The sequence below is a fragment of the Bactrocera latifrons genome, unplaced genomic scaffold (assembly GCF_001853355.1).
Source record: "Bactrocera latifrons isolate USDA-ARS-PBARC rearing strain unplaced genomic scaffold, ASM185335v1 scaffold_75, whole genome shotgun sequence".
Classification (NCBI taxonomy): Eukaryota; Metazoa; Arthropoda; class Insecta; order Diptera; family Tephritidae; genus Bactrocera; species Bactrocera latifrons.
Genome location: NW_017537434.1, coordinates 534,345 through 555,902, shown reverse-complemented (window position 1 = coordinate 555,902; position 21,558 = coordinate 534,345). Strand labels below are relative to the sequence as shown.

Here is a 21,558-nt window from a genome sequence, read left to right as displayed (position 1 = left end):
CGGACTGTTCAGAATGGACCGTAGGGGTTCTTTCTTGGCCAGTGAGTGGCGGCGTATTGCGCGAACTTTCTGGAGATTGCACAGTCGTAGAGGCTAAGGTTGCAGCAGTGAGTTGGCTGCATGGGTACACGTAACTCGGAAGTTCATTTCCTGTGTGTCTAAGCACCTAACCGGGGTGGAGTTTGGAAGAAGCCTTTTAGCGCAAACGCAGCAAAGACACTCCTCTACGCCTGGGTTGGACTCAATGTCAGCACGAGTCAGAAGAACAAGGAGTAACCTTGCTGCAAGGCGTTGCTCCATTGATATCAAACTTAATGTAAAACTTACCGACCCAAACAAGCACTTCGCCGGATAAAATCCGGGTCAAATACGGTAACTTAGACCCGGCTGTCGTGGAAATTGTTAGCCTTCGTTGTTTGCTTTTGTGGCAAACTTAATTTACCCTGTATAGGGTATAAATATTCTTAGACAAAAATTGTTTTTGTATGAATATTATTAATATATTTGATTGTTTAACTTAACACTACGCATTTTTTGTTGTGTTTTCTTACAGTAGGGGACAGTAGGGTAGAAATGAGTTTGATAACAAACATTTGTGCCATAAAAAATAACAATACAATAATTAGCAAGATAGACTATTAATTATATAATTTAAGATCATATTTATATAAGTATGTATTTGCAATGTATATGCTTACAACTAAATGCTTTGTAGAGAAATTTAAGAAAATTCAACATTGTAAGTTGCAAAAGCGAAAAAACAAAATTATAAACTGGTAAGAATTGTGACTTCAATTTAATTAGTAAAAAAAACGCAAAACGTAAAGAAACAAATTCGGACTAATATAATAACAATTTGTCTTTTTGAGTGTTGCGAAAAAATAAAAAAAAAAATCTTTATCAGGTGAAGCAAAGCAAAAAATTAAAAACTAAACCAGCAAAATAAAAAAAGCACAAAAAATACAAAAAAATAACTAATTTTTAAACATTAATAAAAACTCTTCGAACAAAAATTGTGCTCTTCGTGCACATATAAACGAAATTTTCACTCTTTTGTTGCCATTAAAGAAACGAAAAAGTTCATACAATAAATAAAAAAAAAACAAGGCAGCATGAAAACATAAAATAATTAGGCAGTTGGTCGTTTGGCTGGTGACGCCCCAACCTCAGCTTCCGCATTCTCACTCGGCTTTTTGCGTTTAATTAAATGTGAAATATCTGTCGGCTTGGCTGCGCTTGAGGACGACGCGCCCACTGTTGAGGCTGATCCTGCAGCTGTGGAGGAACCTGCGCCATTTGAATCCGTTGATGCGCCAATCGGCTTGATGTAGCTATCCAACGCAGCGCGCACCTCGGCAACGTTCTAGGCAAAGAAAAAATAAGACTTATAAGTTACTATTGTTGTTGTTTATTGTGTATAATATAGCACCTGTGCTTGTGTCTCCTCGATTTCGGATATTTTCGCCCAAATCTCCTGCTTGGTCTCCTCCAAATCCTGTATTTTGTTCTTCCGCTTCTCGCTGAGCTCCTCTTCGCACTCTTGCATCTCCTTGATTTCACCATCGATCAGCTCGCATGCAGCTTTCAGCGACTCAGCGCCCTCTTTGTTCATCTGTTGCATCAAATAGGTGAGACCGATTTTGTAATGTATTTCTGCCATGGCGCGTCGATAGTTTGGCGGCATTTCACAGTAAATTTTTAAGGCTTTCACTGTATGGATGATACGATGAGAGATACAGAGAGAGACAGAAAGCAATAGAGGCAAAGAGAGTTAGAAAACCAAAATTGTATAAATGCGAGGTGCTTTTATTTGTGCTATTGTGTTTTATATTTACTGTAATCATCACGTGCCGCCTCCGGCAAATTGTTCTCGAATTCGATATTAGCCAGTTCCGTTCGCACCTCAGCCAAGTTTGACATGCCCTCTCCGCCTTGACGTGAGAAAATTTTGTCAGCCAACTCTAGAATTTCCCAGGCCAATTGCAGATTGGAAGCCTAAGGGACAAGTGGCAAAAAATTATGAAGAAATGTTCTTAAATTAGAAAAAAAAAAGAAAACAGAAAGACAGCTGTTCAAACAAATCATATCCTAGAAATCCCACAGGGAAAAAAATAAAGATTTATTTGTCAAGTTATGAAGATGATTTTTTATTTTCTTTTATTTTTTTTAGTTTGTTTTTAATTTTAATTTTTTTTATCTGATTAGTATCTGTCTCTTATACACATCTAGATGTGTATAAGAGACAGTATTTATATCGTAGTGATACATTTTGAGTTTTGACACACATTCGCCGCTGGTTGTCCAATTTTTTATTTAATTTTATTTCATTTTTATTTTTTTTTTTTAAACTGTCTCTTATACACATCTAGATGTGTATAAGAGACAGGTTTTGTCTATTTTAATTTTTTTGTTTTTGAATATCATTTTCAAATTCAAATTTCAAAATTCTATCCACCAAACCTCTCACAATATCCGCATGTACGTTGCTCCCGCCCACCAAAAAATTAATTGTTAAAAGTCTACATATACAACGCTGCTTGTGCGTTTGGCAACTACAACGCATAGCCAGCTGATTGCGCCTGACGTCAGGCACTCATTGTTTGCGACAATTCCCAAATTCAATTCAAATCATTTCGATTGCATTTGAAGTGCTCAAAACACGTACTTATTTCAAAATGAAATTAACTTCAAGTGCTACTCACCGCGTCATTATCTACATCCGCAATTTCTTCGCCAACAGCATCGCCATTTGATGTGCTTGGCTTTTCATCATCCTCAACGCGCGTTGCGGCAACAGGTGCTTTTGCCATTGAATCCACCTCCATTTCATCACTCTTCACTTTGTTAACTTTTAAGGGGCCACTCGTCGCTGGCGCCGCACCGTTACTACCATTCTTCGCGGTTGGTGATGCATCGACGGCCATCTCGTCTCCATCATCATCACCATCATCATCATCATCATCATCATCATCAAGTTCCTCTTCGTCCGGCACATCGATGACTTTGTTTTCATCCAATGCTAAGGCAATCAGGGATTTTGCATAGCTATAAATGAAAGGAATAAAAAAGCAAAATTGCTACATTTTACTCTGCTTCTGCTTGTTAAACTCGGTTTAAGTGGCACTTACAGCAAATATGGCATGCCCAATTCATTCGACTGCTCACCATACAATTCTTCATAGAGGGCACATGCTTGACTCAGCATATCGGCCGCATCGCTGTAGTTTTTTAAAAGAAAATTTCGTGAACCATAACAGTACAATTCTTTGGCTTCAAGGAATTTCTTTGCTTGTTCCAGGTCGATAGACTCGACATCGTCCTCATTTAATCGGCTTTCTTTCGCAGCACTGCCATCATCGTTGGATACTACAGGATTTTGCTCATCTGTTGACATCTTTATAAATATGTATATATTTTAAGTTTTAATTGTTGAAAATAAACTGCAATTAACGAGAAATTTATAAAAAAAAATTATTGTAGCACATACTTACACATATGAATATTATGAAATAGAATATATGTAACAAATATACATATATAGGTTAGGTTTTTTATGTATTTTAAATTGGCTGCATATGCATTTAGATGAATTTCGTAAAGCAAAAATAGTTTAAGTAACAAACAGAATATTATCTGTAGTTTTACGCTGCATCAAATTCTTCGTCGCTCAATAGTCAACAACTCAAGATTCTTCTAATCACGTAGGTTGTACCTGCAAATCTTTGAATAACTATTTCCGCATTTAGTTATATTTATAATGGCGCTTTAAAATCAATATTTCGTACTTGCTTGTAGTCATGCATGATTTATATTAGTTAATTAACTTTTTAGCCAGCCACATATGCTTATTTGATATACATATGTATAATTTTATGCAAATATATATATATATTAATATAACCATTATGCTGCCAAATCATTTCTACTAAATTCATTTCCCTTTCCACAATAGTTTCGAATATTAATTTTCAAAACTAACAGAATTGCTTCAAAAAGCATTTTAAAAATGATGAAATAAGATAAGCATAAAATTTATAATTTCATGGCAAATAATATAATAATTAATCGATCTATCTATCGATATCTTGTCAAAGGAAAGTTTTTCTTATCAGCTATGTATAATGCCGATTCCGACAAATGAGCAGTTACAAACAACAGCGAAAGTGTTGTAAAAATTGATAAATCCGCAGAGTTGATTTTTAAATCAAAAATATTTACTTGCTGACACTTTAAAACAACCAGCCAAAGTACATGAATAAATTATTAAATATGGAATATGCCGATGTATGCAAGGATATACAAAAAGCACGTGAAATAAATTAAAAACAATGTCAGCTTGCGACAGACAGTGCACTTCCATACACACATGTGTATTTTACATTTGTAGTTTTTAGTTCCTTTGATATGGTGATATTCCATCACAATCATATGGATGAGCACAACGCATTTCCTCGGCACTTCGGTTCTTCCGCCAATGTGTTGTGCATTAATGCGTGAACTTGGCTATGTCCTTCACTTCAAATTTATTATAAAAATAAGTTGTAAATATGTTTGGTGACAAGTATGTATTACAGACGCGATATTTGTGGTTACATACATATGTATATACATATGTGTATATAAATATAAAAAAAAAATGCTCTCATTTACATAAGTGTACACTTAATTTATCGAATAATCGGCAAATTAAATTGTAAAAATTATAAGAATTTTTTTATTCTATGCCAAATAACATTAAACAATTTTAAAATTTGCTTTTTAATAATTTCAACAGAAATAATGCTGCTTATTTTTGAAAAAAAAAACTTAATTCACAAATTGTAATAAGGAATAGAGTATTTCTCCTACAAAAGGCTTGGGAGTTTTTATTATAATTTTTTTCTTCTACAGAAGACTTGAGAGTTTTTATTATTCTTTTTTCTCGACATCCGTTGTTACATAAAATATACATATATTTTTAGTTTTCAATTCATATTTCAATTTCATATTTTTCATTTTACTTCAACCCAAATATATTCCTTACGTGACCTACCAGGCTTGCCAGTATTGAGCTTTTTTGGCTTGCCCACAGCTCTTTTAATTAATTTGCCATCGACAATTTTCGTCTTCGACTCCAAAGACCCGGTACGTCTTTGGTTCTACGCCAGCATTCAGACGTGGACGACCACGTTTGTGCTTTTCACCATTCACTATCGCTGCAACATTGTCATGGCTAAGACTGCCGACTTCGATTTTATGTGCATTCGAAATTATCAGCAATTTATAATTATATAATTTTTGTAATTTTTGATGATGTACCGTTACCTTGGACAATAATATATAACAAATTTCGCGAAGATATCCCGTCAAATAAAAAATTTTACTATACAAGAACTTGATTTTTATCGGTTAGTTTGTGCGGTAATCATCTTTCACAGTGGTCCGCTATAGGTGATTCCAACAAAGGAGAAAGTTTTGGGAACGAAAGGACGTATGCAAAATTTCATATTGAAATCTCAAAAACATGAGGGACCAGTTCTTGTATATACCCAGAATCATAGGGATATGACTAAATTGAATCAACTCAATTCCCTTTTAATGTATATATGGTATTTACGTATGTACATATGTATATACTTTTTGAATGCTACGAACATCGTGGCAAACCTAGTCCCAGCAAATTGATGAATTCCAAAATACTGCGAGGTGCTATTGAGGCGACGTGATCGGTACTTGGAAACATGACTCCAAGATCCTTTATCCTGAACCTACAGACTGCTGCGCAGTCAATTGGCAAGTGTTCTGGAGTTTCAGACTCCCAAGTCGCAGAACCGGCAATTCGCCGCCGAAGCTAAGCCTTGGATCTGTGTAACCCCAACAGCACTACCATTTTACAAAACTATTTGTGATACTTTGTAGTCAGCTAAACAACAACAATGTGTACATTTCCTTGGCAATTTGTTTTCATATTTCATAAAAATTTGTTTAGCGCACAGCTTAAGCTTTTTATACACATAACCGCACATCTACTTAGATAACGTTACAATCATATAAATACCTAAACATATTATATACTAACAATAATTACAATAAAATCAGAATTTTAAATACGCTTTAAAAGTAGTTAACATTTCATATAGTAAACCATATTTTTCAAGCTGTGCAAATATTACTTGAATTTCCTACATAACCTTAAACCTTTATCTAACAAACAGTTTTAAATGAAATTTCGCTTACATAACAGCACAATTAAATATTTAATATAACTGTAATTTTCCATATATGTACATATAAACCATAGGAATGCAAAACTTGTCAATTTCCTGCTCATTGGTGTGCCTAATTATACTGGGCAGCGCAGCATTGGTGGGCGCGTTCGGTGTTTGCCAGCGTCAAATAAGCGCCATACTAATCACAGGCGTCATGTATCTACTAGCGGGTAAGTTGAAAGCGTAGAAAGACACTACCCAAGGAAATAGTATTACTGCAGACAATTTTATATTTAAAGGCAACTGTAACTTATTACTTTTTTGCTTGAAGAAAATATTTACATATGGATGTATGTATGTATATACTTTTTGATTTTCTTATTGCAGCACTCTTTGCGCTCTTCACGCTTATGATTATACATTTTAAACGGCAACAAGGACGTCCCATGTTGGATAGCGACTATGATGGCACCGTTGACGGTATTGTGGCGCGACCGGGCGGCGTAGCAATTATGGCTAAACCCTTATTGGGTGCACGCATATTTCTGACATCATGGAGTTTGGATTTGGGTTGGGGCGGTGTTGTCTTGTGCGGCATAACGTCAGTGTTATGGATTTTGCTGTCGAAAATTATGCGTTACAATCCATTTTCAGCGCTAATGATTTAGTCGTTGGAGGTCGTCTAAGGTCGCACAAGGCCGTGCAGGCGTTGGAGGTGCGTATCAAGTGACAAAGCGATTATAATTGCAAGCTTACGCATGGAAACGGTCGAGGACTTCGTCGAAATGTGTACGTGTACAAATAAATGTACGGGTGAAATATTTTAGTAAATCCAGCGAATTACAAAGCGCTGCACTTGGTTAGTTACGCAACGTAATTAAAGTGTAAATGTAACTTTAACTGTTGAACAAGCAAACATATGACAGGCACAAAATAAACTGACTAAAATAGTGCTGCTTTGACAAATAATACGAGAAATAACTCTAAATATTAATGTAATATTTCTACTAGTTACATAAAAAATATAATATTTATAAAAATTAAATTAAATAGTTTATCCTCATTTACAATTGTAAACCAAAGCCCGCACATTTCATGATAGCTTTTATATTTACTCTAAAAATCAGTAGTTATTGCAATTTATTTAAGAAAAGCTTTATACAAGAATTTTAGGTCTAACATATATGTATATGTGACCTGGTCTACGAAAAGGGAGCTAACGTGCGAAAACTTGTTTATGACTTTTTGAATTGTATCACGTGAAAAAGCATCTCATCTTCCATCCGAATCAACTAATATTTTTTGACACCTAAGCCTCCTTTCCGTAGACCAGGTCACATATGTATTTATGTACATATATAGGGTGCGCTAGGCATTTGAGTATATTTGTAGGGGTATATATTACATAAATTTTTTTCTTCAGCTTTAAGTAAGAGATTTAAAGCGTTCAACCCTCTATTTGACAACATTTCTATTCTAAAGATCAGATTCAAATAGTACTTAAAAATAAATTCTAATAATTTTTGATATACTTGAGAAACAGTTTACGGTTCGCAAGATTTTAACTACATAAAACAGTTATCTGCTGAATAATAAAGACAATGAGAGTAAAAGTCTTCCATGCGACAAAAGTTGTAATAATATGGGCATGTCTCATTTCAAACGCTTTCCAAAACTGTAGAATCAGCTGATAAGGCTGTCGTTGTTGTAGTTTTGGAGTTCGAAGCTAAAATAATGGCTATAAATCCAAGCCAGTGTTGCAAATTTTATAATTTAAAAGTTGTGGATATAAATTCGATTTTCATTTTTGTCAATTTTTTTTTCACAAATTAAGAGTTGAAGTAAAGCTAGAAAAATTTATATATTTCTTGCCAAAAAGCTATAATTAAAAGTAACTAAATATAAATAAGACAAAGCCGCTAAACTATGTTGATATTTTATAAGGTTGGGATAATTTGGTAGGTCAATAAGCCAAACATAGACCAGTTTGGTCCTTTACGATAACAGATTGAGTTCACTTGCTAATCATGCCGTAGATACCCCAGATTCTTACATCATAGCCTTGCTAATACTTGGCAAGTGAGTAAGAGATGCGCCATTGTTTTCCTAGTGCCCTGCTCTAAGCATTTCCTGCAGTCTTCTCGATCTGTCAGCTTCATCTTGCGGACGTGTGTCGCCACCAGACAGTAACCAGTTAGTATTCCTTGATATTTTATTAAGAATAAGTTTAAAAAAATCCTCGAAGTTGCCTTAAGGAAGTTTTTTTGTCGCTACAACAACAATAACACGAAGTACCCCAAAATTATAAAAACAAATCTTTCTTTCAAAAAAAATTATTTTAAATCGATTTTTGGGGATCTTTGAATCCGGTACTTGGAATTAAAATTTTTTTCTCTTATAAACATACAAATCATTTTCAATAAGTCTTCAAATGAAATTTAATTATTTTATTTAATCCTTCCCAATCCAGAAATTCACAATTGTTTATGTTAGCTTGTACTCAAATACCTGCTGCACCCTTATAAGCTCGCTTTGTTATTTAATATGCCTATAATTGCTGCGGAATAAAATGTAGTAGCATCTAATTTATGAATATGCCCTACAAATGAGTGTCATGCACAAAATGTCTTAAATTCTATTTAATAAAGTTCAACTTTTTTGATTCAATATAAAAGCCACGCTTATATTCTTATGTATGTATGTATATCTACATAACTATTTTTTTACAAAAAGATATTAATATGAATAGAATTTACACCTACAGACAACTGTCTAAACATGCATATGTATATTTACAAAGATATGCTGAATAAACCGATTCACTTATGTAAAAATTTACTTTATACAGAACAAATGTGCGTTAAAAATATAATTATTTAATTTTACACTAAGTCATAAGAGTAAAAAAAAAAAAGTTTTTCTATAAAAAAATAAAATGCACCTTTAAAATGTTATAGCTCTGCTTGTAGCCTTAAATTAGGCAAATTGTTAGTTAATTATAATTATTGTAGAAAAAAGCTAACTATTCAAAACATATGCAGCTAAAGTCTGATTAAGACTCAACTACCCGCCAATTGAAAAAAAAAAATCTACTAACAAAAACCTTTCGCCTTTAACACAACTCTAACAGAACCTAACCAAAATTAAGTATTTATCTTCCATATTTAAGTTTGCCGGTTAATGACGAGATTTCTTTACGAAATTTAGCACGATTTATTTTCCAAACCACCCGAATAAATTGTGCAGATCGGAACACTAATGCTTATAGCTACCATGCAATCCAAATGAAGATTAAGATATTTTGTATGTCCTTCCATGCTTTAAGAAATGCAACTGTGAAGGGTATTATAGCTTCGGTAACCGAAATTAACGATTTTTATTGAAAGCAACACTAAACTGATTTTTCAGTATTAAGTTTTAATATTAAGATTTATTCCAAGCAAACTTCTTTAGCTTGATGTTTTTCATTTCTGATTTTTGAATAGTAAAAACAAGTTCCAACAGAGCAACATAAACCAAAAACAATAAACAAACACACATTTCTTCAAAAATATATCAACAATAGGAATAATGCATTGATGGATTGTTTTCAAAACAAAATTATCCTTATCGGAGTTCAAGAAAATGCTTTATCAAAAAAAAATATTAATAATAAAACAATACAAAAATGCTAATGAAATTACGTAACCAGCAAGAAAATGGCAAATAAATTGTAAAATTGTAAAAAAAAATAAACTACTTTTACATATGCATATATGTTATACTATGTAAGTGCAATATACATATGGTATGTAATGTATTGAAAATTATATATTATATACTAGAAGCTACATTATTTTTATGTAAACGCTTTGCCTTAAAATTTAAAATTATATTAAATACAAAAATTAATAAAAAAAAATCTATTTAAACAGCAGTTGGTCGTTTAGTTTTCCATATTTCAGGTAAGTAAATTAATTAACCAACTAGTTTATTATTTGCAAGCTGCAGACATTGTGTCTTTGTGGTAGCTATTTTAGATATTTGATAGTATGTACAACTTTGTTCAAAAACAAGAAAAAAGTTAACTTCGGCTGCACCGAAGCTAATATACCCTTCACAGATGCATTTCTTTTAGTAACTATGTGCCCAGTTTGTATGGAAGCTACATATATACTATAGTAATCCGATCTGAACAATATTTTTGGAGATTATATTGTTACCTTAAGCAGTAATCCATGCCAAATTTCGTGAAGTTACCATGTCAAATGCGAAAGTTTTCCAATTGTTCAGTTTGTATAGCAGCTATATGCTACACCTACCATAATTGAGCAGAGCACCGTTATCGCACCTATCACATATGTTTGTGAGGTCAAGCACTGCGATTTGTGCATTTACATATCTAGTTTTCTATCAAAAAGTGACAAATTTCCTTAAATTAATTAGCAATAAAACGTTATTTGCAGAAGAAAAAGTTTTTAAACCTTTTGAAAAATAATAAAATCCTTAAAAATTTTACTGCTTTTTCCGAAAGGCCCATAGCCAAACTTGTTCATGAAAATTACTTCATTATTCACTTTAGACCCCGCATACTAAGTAATACTCAAAACACTTTATGAATATGTTACAACAACAACAGACAATCTTATACATGTATTTTCATTTCAAGAAATTACTTCTCATTTAATATTCTTACTATAATTTTAATATTTGTGCATTAGAAAATTACCATTATTATTTACAAGAATGCGAAATGTGTCAACCAAATATAAAACGAACCTTATCCCCTTTTAAGAAAACCTGCTTTTTAGAGAAAATTAATAAGTTCATTGAAGATCATATGTGGGGTTCATCACCATTTCATAAATGCGAATGAACTCCATACGTTCCATTGGAATTATTTTTACAAACGATTTTTAAATGCATATATTACGAATATTCGCTGTTGATGCCAGAAACAGATGTTAAAAGAAATAAAACTCAAATTCAGTTGCATCGAAGCTATAATACCCTTCACAAATACAAAAATTCCATACAACCCAATCCGTACTCATTTCGTGAAGATAAAAAATTTTGATTCCGACAAACGAGCACCTTTTTGAGGAATAAATGACAGACAGACGGACAAAGCTAAATTTATTTAGCTTGTCAAGCGGATAATTTTTCTTTTTCGTCTGGATGTTACAAAAGTCGATTTAATATACTCTATTCAGGGTATAAAAAAATATATAAATTAAAAACGTGTTTTCATGCCTTGTGCAAGGTCGATACACCGCTATTTTTTGCAAACAAATGAAACATTTTATAGGTACAAGTCAAATTGCATATATTATATGTATGTATATACTAATTAACAAATAAACATATAATATATGCAAGTTTTAATTAACTCAAATCATTAATGATATTCATGCGCTATTTAGTTTAGTTTATTCTTTTAATGTGCCATTTTAAGCAGCACGGAGCGTAATGTAAGTTAAGGCGGGTAAAATCTATATAACAAATTCGYCCGCCAATATCAATGTTTTGGATCGCATTAAAAATACACATTGCGCGAACATAGGTAGGTATGTATGTAAAAATATGCAGAGCTAATATGCAAAAGCAAAATATAAAGGGAAATCCAGCTGCAGATTACTAAACGACGTAGGAAGGTTTATTCACCCACACCACCATCAACTCCCCAGCGTGCTAAGCTCTGCATTTCAAGAATCACACATTTCCCATTGTAATAGCAAAATGCACAAATTCACACATTACATGACTACTATTATTTTATATTATGATGTCAACTTATTAATCATAAGTGAAAACAAATGACACAAAACGCTTAGTGGCCACACAACAAAAGTCTGCTGCTAAACTAAATCCAATGCTTACCTTTGTAAAAACTGTTTGCGGTCAACTGTTAAAACTACTCTCCAATTATGATATATTTTTATTAAATATTGTGTATATTCCAATTAAAAGTATGCAAATGCAATAATCGTCCGCACACTTAAGTTTTCGTAAGTATAATGGAATCTGAATGCGTTTTGATTACTGCTGGCCAAAATGCCGCTTAATTCCGTTGTTATGTGTGAGCTGGCGTTCTTCTCTTTCGTACCTTTTATTTAGCATGCTGACAGCTGTTTGTATAAAAAGAGATAGAAAGCATGTGTTGTGAAAAATTTTGCGCGCGACGACTGTCTGTCAATTGCACTTTATCATTCGCAATAAGCGAAAGCATTCCAAGTATTTCTTATTGCCACCGGAAATGCACTTATTGCATTGTTTTTTTTTTTTTACTTTTTTTGGATATACAGTGTAAAACATTATGGCCTTCTGGTCAACTATTGCAAAGTACTACTACACAGTCTTCAAATTGTTAAAAAATTATATAATATTTAGTAAATAAATAGTCTTGTAATCTATAAACTTTTACTTAATTCGTATACATACTTAAGGACAAATTTAAAAATTGTCCTTGCATCCTCCATAAAAATAAACGTAGTTGTGTTACGTGTTTACGTGTTACGTGTGTTTAAAATTTCCGTTGTGGGCGAAGGCATGAGACGGAGCTAAACAAAATATAAACAAAAACCATTAAAACAAGAAATTCTAAAATTAAGATAATTTTTTTCAAAGAAGCTTAAAAATATTCTGGTGGATATATACTATATACAAAAAGAAGTATGTTTAAACTATTTCTATCGTAATTGAATATTCAGCGAATGTTTGATCTATATCGTTCATATGAGTTTCCAAAATTACATTTTCTGGATCAATTATGTTTTCTGGTGCAGTTACGCTCTCTGATTCAATTATATTTTCTGTTTCAATAAAGCTTTCTGTTTCAAATAAGTCTTCAGTTTCTATTACATTTTCAGTTTCAATTAAGTTTTCTGTTGCAATTATATTTTCTGTTTCAATTAAGTTTTCTGTTTCTGTTATATTTTCTGTCTCAATTAAGTGTTCTGTTTCAATTAAGTTTTCTGTTGCAATTATATTTTCTGTTTCGTTTATATTTTCCGTGTTAATTATATTTAATGGATCAATTATATTCTTTCTTTCCACTATATCAATTACATTTTTTGTTGCAGTTATGTTTACATCTTTTTTCGGGTCGATTTTATTATTCCAAATCCATCTCTGTAAAGTACGCACTGATGGCATAGGAAAACCATTATCGTAAAGCAACTTATATGTTTTGCCGCTTGATCTATATAGGATTAAGGATTTGGCAATATCCTCTTCATCCCATTGATAATTAAGTTTTAAGGATTTCATTTTGTTAATTTGCCCACTGGTGAAAATAGAGTTCAGCTTTTCCTCTAGATTTTTACATTCCTGAGTTTTATTTTTTAATCGCACATTCAATCTACTCAACCTGTTTGCATAACGAATATCCTTCTCTATATTTAATCTCTTCCACTTTTCAAGCTTCTTACACAGTCCCTTATTGATTCGGCGCTGACAAATATTATCCTTTCGCAAAAGTTTACTGTCGGTACATAAAATAAATTCATTTATATAAATTTTTTATAGTTAGCTAAGAATGAATGCACTTACATTTGTTCCCGTAGCTCATCCACTTCCTCAAACACGTTAATAGGATAGTCCCTTTGGTTCCCCATCGTCACTTCCTCAAACTGAACTTCATTGTGGATATAGTCTTCAGATATTGTGTTGTCTTTGTCATTACTTACGGCAAAGTCCGACAACTTATTTTTAATACCGGTTTTAACTGGCCTCAAACCTTTGGTGGCTCGTGTGCTGCATATTTCGTCAAATACATTTGCAACAAAATCTATTTGCTCTACGGAGTCTTCTTTATCATTTGTATTGTCTGCAACTAGCCCCAAGCCTTTGGTGGTTTGAGTACTTATTTCATCATATCCATTAGCAGTTAACTCTATTTGCTCTACGGTGTCTTCTTTGTTTGTAACTGGCGCTGGTCCTTTAGTGGCTTGAGTGCTTATTTCGTCAAATCCATTGCTATTTGTATTGTTTGCGACTAGCGATGAGCCCTTGGTAGATTGAGTGCTGCATATTTCGTCAAACTCACTAGCAGCTAACTTTATTTTCACTAAAATTAAGTCAAAGTTATATTTATTAAATATAGTTGATTAATAGTATTAAAGAATACCTTTCTGTTCCTGGTTATACTTTCGTAAAAGATCATTGACAATTTGTTTTTGGTTCCTCCGTTGAATACGTAGCTCCCGTATTGTTTGTCCAGTCGATATTCGCCGGATAGTGGGCACCGCATCGCGCTTTATTTTCAGTCGCAGTGCAAAACCTTAATATATTATGTAAACTTCAGTGCAAATAATGTTTTTGCATTGATTTAAAAACATATATTTACCCATTTTAAATTGTGCAATATTTAGGAAGTCGTCGTCTTTAAAGTGGTCTCTGCAAATAAACTTACTCCGATAATTAAAGTCTTTCGGTTGCTGGCAAAATAAAACCCATTTATGCGCAACAGCTGCATCGGTTGGAAAACCATAGAAGGTTTTTTTCAATGGATTTTTCATATAATCACTGCTACAGCCCACCACTGAACATTTCATTTTTAAATTAATGCACTTTTATACGCTGATTTCCTAAATAAGTAGCTCTGCGGCTCTTGTTTATTTTGCAATTCCTCTTCTTGTTCATGACGTCATTCACACTGTTAAATCTGTGGTGATAAGTAAGAGCAAAGCCGTCGCTTTTTCAGCTGTCATTTCAGACAGTAAAAATGTTCTAGTTTTCCTGAGGTAATTTCGAGGTGCCGACTTAACAGCCCTTTCTGCATAAAACCCGGGTCCGTTCCGATTACTTAGACCCGACTGACGTAGAAATGTAATTGTCTCAGCTGTATCTACGAAAATGCAACACCAACCTGTAAAACAGAATTCTGATAAAAAATTCGAATATATTGCGTATGCTTAAAACACATTTATTTATTTTAATTTTAAATGYTATAAATTATTTCGCACTAACTATTTTTCATAAATTATTTCCGAAGAGCCTCCTGTGTCCGTTTCTACAATTGGCGATCGGGCGGATATCGTAACTGTCGTTGTTGTGCCGGGATTGTAGAGACCCATATCGGCATCAAACAAAATTTGTGCAATTTGATGTTCTATTACATTTTTGACATGATCACTATATTTTCGATGCTTTGTAGAAATATATTCTCCGAATATATCACTAGCATCTCGCCTTTTAAATTCGGCAGCGCTCCTGTTAATACAGCAGGAGTTTGTACTCTCTTTTTCTTTAGTCATTGCAGGGTGCGTAACATCAAATGCATCACTTCTTCTCGGACTTTCCTTCTCATTTGGTCTTATACGTTTCGAATTAACCTCGTAGGAGTCCTGACTGTGAGAACTATCTTGTTGTAATATTTCATCCAAAGGTTCATGATGCTACAAAAGTAATTTTTATACCATTATTTCCACTATTTTAATACATACATACATACTATATCGTGCCTGGGCCTTCTATCAAATGATCTGTCAGCCATAAAACTCATCGCATTAAACGCGAACCACTTTGAAATATACCCCTTGTCCGCATGAGAACCGCTTAAAGCTAATTCATATTTTTTACGCTCTCGACGATATGAAGCAAGAAGCGATTCCATCTTTTTCTTAGTCTCAACGGCACTCCTTTCCAACTCATCGCTGATGTTATTCCATGCCCTGTCTTTAACGTTACTTTTCTTATAGTTTCTATCCTTAGGATCCCAGAGGCAGCGATTTTTTTTAAAAAGCTCAATGAGTCGTAACAGCTTTTCTGTTGGCCAATCCATAGGAGAAATAAACAAAACAAACTTGTTTGTAAACAAAATTCTTGTCAAATTTACTTTAATGAAGAATTTTTCGTTCAGCACTAAAATATAGCGAACGAACAAAAGTAATTTGTTTTTACAACTGACCATTCACAGTAGACACTTTTTATAAAATATAAGTAACCCTACAAGACAAGTGACAATCAATTTGCCGATAATTTGACAGTTATAACTGAAAAAATTTGTCAGCACATGTAAAAAAAATTTTATTCGACGAAAGGGTGTAAGGATTACAATCATATAAAGTTAACCAGATATTTTCAATCTTTATATTAGGCATATGCTCAAGGGGTAGTATTGATTAGATTTTTACCAATTTTTGGTATTACGGAATATCATTATCAGAAAATAATATTCCTTGAGTTTCATTACGAAACCTCGAAGAATGACCAAAACAWGTACATAACCGTAACGGACCAGGGTTTTAATGCAGCATTAGAAAAACATATTTTCCCAATCTTAATAATGTACAGATTGATCGTTTTTTTTCTGTTAAAAGTTATCAACGCCCAATGATTCATTTTTGTGATTCGTATAATTTGTTTTATCTATTGTGTAATTGTGATTTGAGGAATAAAAATTAAATATTCAAATTTTATTAATAAATTTAATTAAATTTTATGTATTCAAAACTTTTTATATTAAATATTCGCAAATGTCGATATAATTTATTGTTATACACTAACATCTGAAGACATTTCCTTGAAATTGACGCACCCTAGTGCAAAATAAAAGGTAATATAGAATTATTAATGCATCCATTATTTTCGAATGCAACGCTACAATTCTTTTGACATTTTCTTTCCAATCATTTTCAGTGGATTCATACAAAAGAACTTATAAACTTTTCAGTGGAGTTAAAAGTGTAAATTTAATATTTTGTGCAGCAGTTTGTTACAGTTTTTTACACGCGTTGTGCGTGTTACTTAAATGATATATATTAGAACTTGAATCCGTAGACAATATAGTCCGTAGTCAGCAATAGGTACTGAAATTGAAATTGATTCGTGGCCGAAATTGACAATTGTATGACAGACAGTCATTCTCCTTGCTGCCGTTGTATTTGTACTCTGTTGTTCCTTCGCTCTTTCGGTGTTTTGTGGAAAAATCGACAAGGATCTCTTGTACCTGCACCTGCAACTGCAACGAGGTGCTACATTAATAGCGCTTTAATTTAGTATTAAAAATATATGTTTTCTGGTCGACAAAAACAACTGTGAAGCTCAAAATATCCGCATAGAGTTTGTCATCAATAAATTGCCAACTTTAGGAGACGTAGTGAGAGTCATCATTTTAATTAAGTATACTATATCCTAATAGTACTTTAAACAGAAAAAAATCAAATGGCCGAACGTCCAAGTAATCTTTTTGCAGGTTAGTCAAGCATAATTGATAATTTGATTGAAATTATATTTGTATTATATTTCATATAAATAAAGCTGGAAGTAGCCGTCCTCGCAATCCGCCAAGTGAATTGAATTTGGGCAGTTTTAATGGTCGCCAACCGCCTTCATTTTCTTCAACTTCATCCGGTTCAGCTTCGTCCAATTTGTCTACATCGTCAGCCTCCAGTTCCTCTTCACACAATTTGGTGCAACGATTTTGTGCGCCACCAGCACCAGCACCAGCACCAGTAGTGGCACCGGTAGCACCGCCGGTTGCAACAACAAACAATCAAGGTAAATATAAAAACAAAACCAATTTTTTTTTTAACGGAGTTATATGCTATAGTAGTCTGATTTAGAACATTTCATTGAATATTGTGGTGTTGCCTTGAACTGTAACCATGCCAAATTTCTTGAAAATATTTTATGAAATAAATTTTGTTTTTGAAACAACAACTTAATTTTCATCGCTCAGTTTGTACGTTAGCTATATTGACTTATGTAATTATAGCACTCCAATTATATTTAATCACTTTTACAGAACGCACCCGTGAACGCATAAAACAACAAGCCTGTGGAAAGCTACTCATCGATGAAGAATGCTATCACTTTACTTCGGATGATTTAACTGATCTTGGCGAAATTGGTCGTGGTGCTTTTGGCACTGTAAACAAGATGATATTTAAAGCAGGCAAGGTAATGGCTGTGAAACGCATACGATCCACTGTCGATGAAAAAGAACAAAAACAATTGTTAATGGATTTGGAAGTGGTGATGAATTCAAACGAATGTCCCTACATAGTACAGTTTTATGGTGCGCTCTTTAAGGAAGGTGACTGCTGGATATGCATGGAGTTAATGGATACCTCTTTGGATAAATTCTACAAATACATTTACGAACGTAAACAACAACGTATACCAGAGTCAATATTAGCTAAAATTACTGTGGCTACTGTGCAAGCGTTAAATTACTTAAAAGAAGAGTTATCGATCATTCATCGTGATGTTAAACCCAGCAATATTTTGCTGCATCGCCGTGGCGATATCAAGTTATGTGATTTCGGTATTTGTGGAAAATTAGTGGATTCAATTGCGGAGACCAAGGATGCCGGTTGCAGGCCATATATGGCGGTAAGTTTGTATTAGTGTTTAAATATGTGATTGCAGTTATGAAATTGTATAAATTTTTTTCATAGCCTGAACGTATTGATCCCGAGCGCGCTAAGGGCTACGATGTACGTAGTGATGTCTGGTCGTTGGGTATAACGCTGATGGAGGTCGCTACCGGTTTGTTTCCCTATCCGAAATGGGATTCAGTTTTCGAACAGTTGTATCAAGTGAGTATATTGATATATGTCAGTTATTTGATTTTGAATGGGTGAGCTTCAGAGGTTTTTGCTGTTGAAATAGCATAAAACAGAATTAAAAATCTTGGTGGGAGATGCTGCTGTGCTTCTTGTACTTAGGCGCATATAAATTTGTACTCCATTTCGGTTTTCCGGCTGTCTTTATAAATCAAACGGTGGGAGAATATAAGATTTATTGTTTATTTCATTACTTTTCAGGTTGTGAAAGGTGATCCCCCACGCCTGCAGACTTCCTACAATGGCATGGAGTTCTCACAGGAATTTGTAGATTTTGTGAATACATGGTAAGCAAAAGCAAAACTGTGTAGATATATGTATTAATTCTTATGAAAATTTCAACTCGCTAGTTTAAACAAAGATGAGAGAGAACGACCCAAGTACGGTCCATTGCTGGAAATGCCTTTTATATTGCGTGGCCAGCGCAGCCACACCGATGTAGCTGTCTATGTAACGGATATTTTAGAGAAGATGGTCAAAGATGGCATAACCGAGTTCACAACAAATCAGCCGGCTGAAAGTTAATGGGCATTCCAGCTAATGTATTAAATGCCATTTAACGTTTTTAGCAATGCAGAGCGATGGTAATGTGAAATTTTGATAGATTTGATAGACAGTAACGTTAGTAGCAGAATGGTATGCAAATTGTAAGCAAAATGTGTGTGCGTGATTAATTGTTGAGACACCTCCGGTTAGCTGTTGTGTTGCTAAAACAAAATTTTACGATGTATAACAAAAACAAAAAAAAAAAAAAAAAAACAATAAATAAGGAAGATTCGGAAAAAAAAATAAAAACATGTCAAACCTATTATTTAGTAGAAAGTGAAACATAAAATAGTACGATAAGCAAACACTTAACGCTTTGCATAGATGTTAGTCATAAATATTTTGTTGTTTAGGATTGTAAGAAGAAAGCGTTTATTTTTTTAGCAAAACGAAAATAATAACTATTATTTTTTTTTTGTATACAATTAAGTTCATATTAGCACTTTTGCATTGTTATGTCATACGTTGCTGTTCATACTTGTGTTGTAAATGTAACGCTTTTCTAAAGTCAACATAATTTGCGCCTTCGATTTGAAAATACAAATACAAAAAAAAAAAAAAATAATATTAATAAAAACAGAGTAAATTTTCTAAGAAAAGAAACAAAAAAACAAAAGTGAAGTAAAACTAATCAAAAAACTAAAAAACGCTGTAAGTATTTGCAATAAATACGAAAATTGCATTTTATGTAAAAGTAATAATATATAACATTTATATACACATTTACATACCCACACGCAAGCATCAAAGTATTTTAAATATGATAAAATAATTGTTTAGCAATTTGGGTAGAACTCGTAAAAATACTAAAGTAAAAAAATAAAAAATACTGCAAAAATACCTAATAATTAAGTAGAATATCGATCATGAAATATAAAATGTGTAGAGTATTGTAAGAATCAGGGTTGCAAATATTTTTTTTTTTACAAAATTTTGGTATTAAAAATGAATTTTCCAACATTTAATTCGTATTTTGAAAATCGTATTTTTAGTGCATGGTGTTGGATTACAAATGAAATTAAAATTTTTTTAAATACATTTTTTAATTTTAATTTTTAAATTCTTTTTTATTTTTAAATTTAATTTTTAAGCTTTTCTAGATGTGTATAAGAGACAGATCAGTATTAAAAAAAAAAATAAAAATAAATTTTAAAGAGATTTTTTGCAAATTAAAAAAAAATTATTTATAATCCGGTTTTTAGGATTATTTTTTTTTCAATTCGTTATTTGATATAACAAATTATTTTTAATCAATTCTATGTTTAATTCAATTATATTTTTAAAGCATTAATTGCAACCCTGATTGCAAGCATGCATAATTATGACATTACAAAAAAAAAATTAAAATTTATTTTTCAACTGAAAATATGCCGTAAAAATTATACAGTTAATTTAAGCCAATGTGAAATGTTCAATCATAAGCAATAACTGCGCGCTATTTTTTTAAGTGCATGTATAATTATAAGATACGAACCGTAGTTGACCCAACAATGCAGCAGCAAATAAGCCATATACATAAGTGTGCTACTCACACAATACATACATACAAGCCAATTTAGGCCAAACACACAGCGCGTAATATTTCTGTGAAAATACAAAAAAAACAAAAACAAATAGCAAATATAAGTTAAAGTTAAAGAATCAACATAAAAAATAAGCTAACCTAAAAATTTTGTTAAATCTAGTAGTGGCTTGTGAAAATACATACCAATAACGATACATACACAATTACATGTAGCATATCCCAAATAGTAGCCGGCATACAAACATTTACTAGTAAACACTATATAAAAATGAAATAAAATACAATAAATAAAAGTAAATATCAATGAACTGCGCAATTTTTACTTTGCCATTGGAGCAGATACGTTCGAATTGGTGACAAGAAAACTTGTATTATTTTTTATAATTCGCATTAGCAGTGATTTGCGGACTGAAGTGATTTTAATTAGGTGAATTTTATGCTTGTAATATATTAGTAAATACATAATGTGTGTATATGTATAAAAACAACACTAACAACAAAGAAACAGGTAACAAAAACGCATAACACCACAGATATTTGCAATAAAATTATTATTCTTATTAGTGTGATTGAAACCATAACCATAAATACATAATCGAATGCTTATTAAATCGGTTAGTGTATTGAAAATCAAATAATAAATAATACTGATTAACAAGCGTTTACTGTGCCTACAATTGCGAGTATTGTTCACACAGCAAAAAGAAAAAAAAAATTAAAATAAAAAAATCAAACAATTTTAATTTAA

At 32.5% G+C, this 21,558-nt stretch overlaps 5 protein-coding genes across 9 annotated transcripts; 2 read left to right on the top strand and 3 right to left on the bottom strand.

Moving 5' to 3' along the window:
* Positions 1-937: 937 nt before the first annotated feature.
* Positions 938-12,184, bottom strand: LOC108976341 (protein NASP homolog). The gene is made up of 6 exons (XM_018945386.1): positions 12,048-12,184; positions 3,129-3,440; positions 2,703-3,045; positions 1,836-1,995; positions 1,430-1,710; positions 938-1,363 (listed from the first exon to the last, which is right to left on the bottom strand). Exons 2-6 carry the CDS (start codon positions 3,392-3,394, stop codon positions 1,130-1,132), a joined length of 1,284 nt encoding a protein of 427 aa, XP_018800931.1. The 5' UTR covers positions 3,395-3,440; positions 12,048-12,184; the 3' UTR covers positions 938-1,129.
* LOC108976343 lies at positions 6,226-7,191 on the top strand. The gene is made up of 2 exons (XM_018945390.1): positions 6,226-6,418; positions 6,576-7,191. The coding sequence occupies exons 1-2, from the start codon at positions 6,283-6,285 to the stop codon at positions 6,854-6,856; spliced, it is 417 nt and encodes a 138-aa protein (XP_018800935.1). The 5' UTR covers positions 6,226-6,282; the 3' UTR covers positions 6,857-7,191.
* LOC108976340 (golgin IMH1-like) lies at positions 12,088-14,826 on the bottom strand. 4 transcript variants are annotated; one of them, XM_018945383.1, is made up of 6 exons: positions 14,515-14,823; positions 14,296-14,448; positions 13,719-14,235; positions 13,236-13,650; positions 12,609-12,727; positions 12,088-12,295 (listed from the first exon to the last, which is right to left on the bottom strand). In XM_018945383.1, exons 1-5 carry the CDS (start codon positions 14,720-14,722, stop codon positions 12,674-12,676), a joined length of 1,347 nt encoding a protein of 448 aa, XP_018800928.1. In that variant the 5' UTR covers positions 14,723-14,823; the 3' UTR covers positions 12,088-12,295; positions 12,609-12,673. The 4 variants fall into 4 exon arrangements, with proteins under 4 accessions (XP_018800928.1, XP_018800930.1, XP_018800927.1 ...); XM_018945385.1 differs by lacking the exon at positions 12,088-12,295 and having other exon boundaries at positions 12,620-12,727; positions 13,537-13,650; positions 14,515-14,820; XM_018945384.1 differs by lacking the exons at positions 12,088-12,295; positions 12,609-12,727 and having other exon boundaries at positions 13,343-13,480; positions 13,537-13,650; positions 14,515-14,820.
* A 169-nt stretch (positions 14,827-14,995) lies between these two features.
* On the bottom strand, positions 14,996-16,036 carry LOC108976342. Of its 2 annotated transcripts, XM_018945389.1 has the most exons (3): positions 15,622-16,036; positions 15,138-15,565; positions 14,996-15,036 (listed from the first exon to the last, which is right to left on the bottom strand). In XM_018945389.1, coding segments are annotated over exons 1-3 (759 nt in total). In that variant the 5' UTR covers positions 15,952-16,036; the 3' UTR covers positions 14,996-15,035. The 2 variants fall into 2 exon arrangements, with proteins under 2 accessions (XP_018800934.1, XP_018800933.1); XM_018945388.1 differs by lacking the exon at positions 14,996-15,036 and having other exon boundaries at positions 15,135-15,565.
* Positions 16,037-16,808: 772 nt separating this feature from the next.
* Positions 16,809-19,501, top strand: LOC108976319 (dual specificity mitogen-activated protein kinase kinase 4). The gene is made up of 6 exons (XM_018945344.1): positions 16,809-17,364; positions 17,430-17,669; positions 17,917-18,506; positions 18,572-18,712; positions 18,941-19,026; positions 19,090-19,501. Exons 1-6 carry the CDS (start codon positions 17,334-17,336, stop codon positions 19,262-19,264), a joined length of 1,263 nt encoding a protein of 420 aa, XP_018800889.1. The 5' UTR covers positions 16,809-17,333; the 3' UTR covers positions 19,265-19,501.
* Positions 19,502-21,558: the final 2,057 nt, after the last annotated feature.

Coding starts and splice junctions, on each gene's coding strand:
- LOC108976341 (XM_018945386.1), bottom strand. CDS start 3,394: ATGTCAACAGATGAGCAAAATCCTGTAGTATCCAACGATGATGGCAGT. Junction 3,046..3,128: donor TTGGGCATGCCATATTTGCT/GTAAGTGCCACT, acceptor TTTCATTTATAG/CTATGCAAAATCCCTGATTG. Junction 1,711..1,835: donor GGCGGCACGTGATGATTACA/GTAAATATAAAA, acceptor TCATCCATACAG/TGAAAGCCTTAAAAATTTAC.
- LOC108976343 (XM_018945390.1), top strand. CDS start 6,283: ATGCAAAACTTGTCAATTTCCTGCTCATTGGTGTGCCTAATTATACTG. Junction 6,419..6,575: donor CGTCATGTATCTACTAGCGG/GTAAGTTGAAAG, acceptor TTCTTATTGCAG/CACTCTTTGCGCTCTTCACG.
- LOC108976340 (XM_018945382.1), bottom strand. CDS start 14,722: ATGAAATGTTCAGTGGTGGGCTGTAGCAGTGATTATATGAAAAATCCA. Junction 14,449..14,514: donor TATTGCACAATTTAAAATGG/GTAAATATATGT, acceptor TAATATATTAAG/GTTTTGCACTGCGACTGAAA. Junction 14,236..14,295: donor GTATAACCAGGAACAGAAAG/GTATTCTTTAAT, acceptor ACTTAATTTTAG/TGAAAATAAAGTTAGCTGCT.
- LOC108976342 (XM_018945389.1), bottom strand. CDS start 15,951: ATGGATTGGCCAACAGAAAAGCTGTTACGACTCATTGAGCTTTTTAAA. Junction 15,566..15,621: donor GAAGGCCCAGGCACGATATA/GTATGTATGTAT, acceptor TTACTTTTGTAG/CATCATGAACCTTTGGATGA.
- LOC108976319 (XM_018945344.1), top strand. CDS start 17,334: ATGGCCGAACGTCCAAGTAATCTTTTTGCAG. Junction 17,670..17,916: donor TGCAACAACAAACAATCAAG/GTAAATATAAAA, acceptor TCACTTTTACAG/AACGCACCCGTGAACGCATA. Junction 18,713..18,940: donor TTTTCGAACAGTTGTATCAA/GTGAGTATATTG, acceptor ATTACTTTTCAG/GTTGTGAAAGGTGATCCCCC.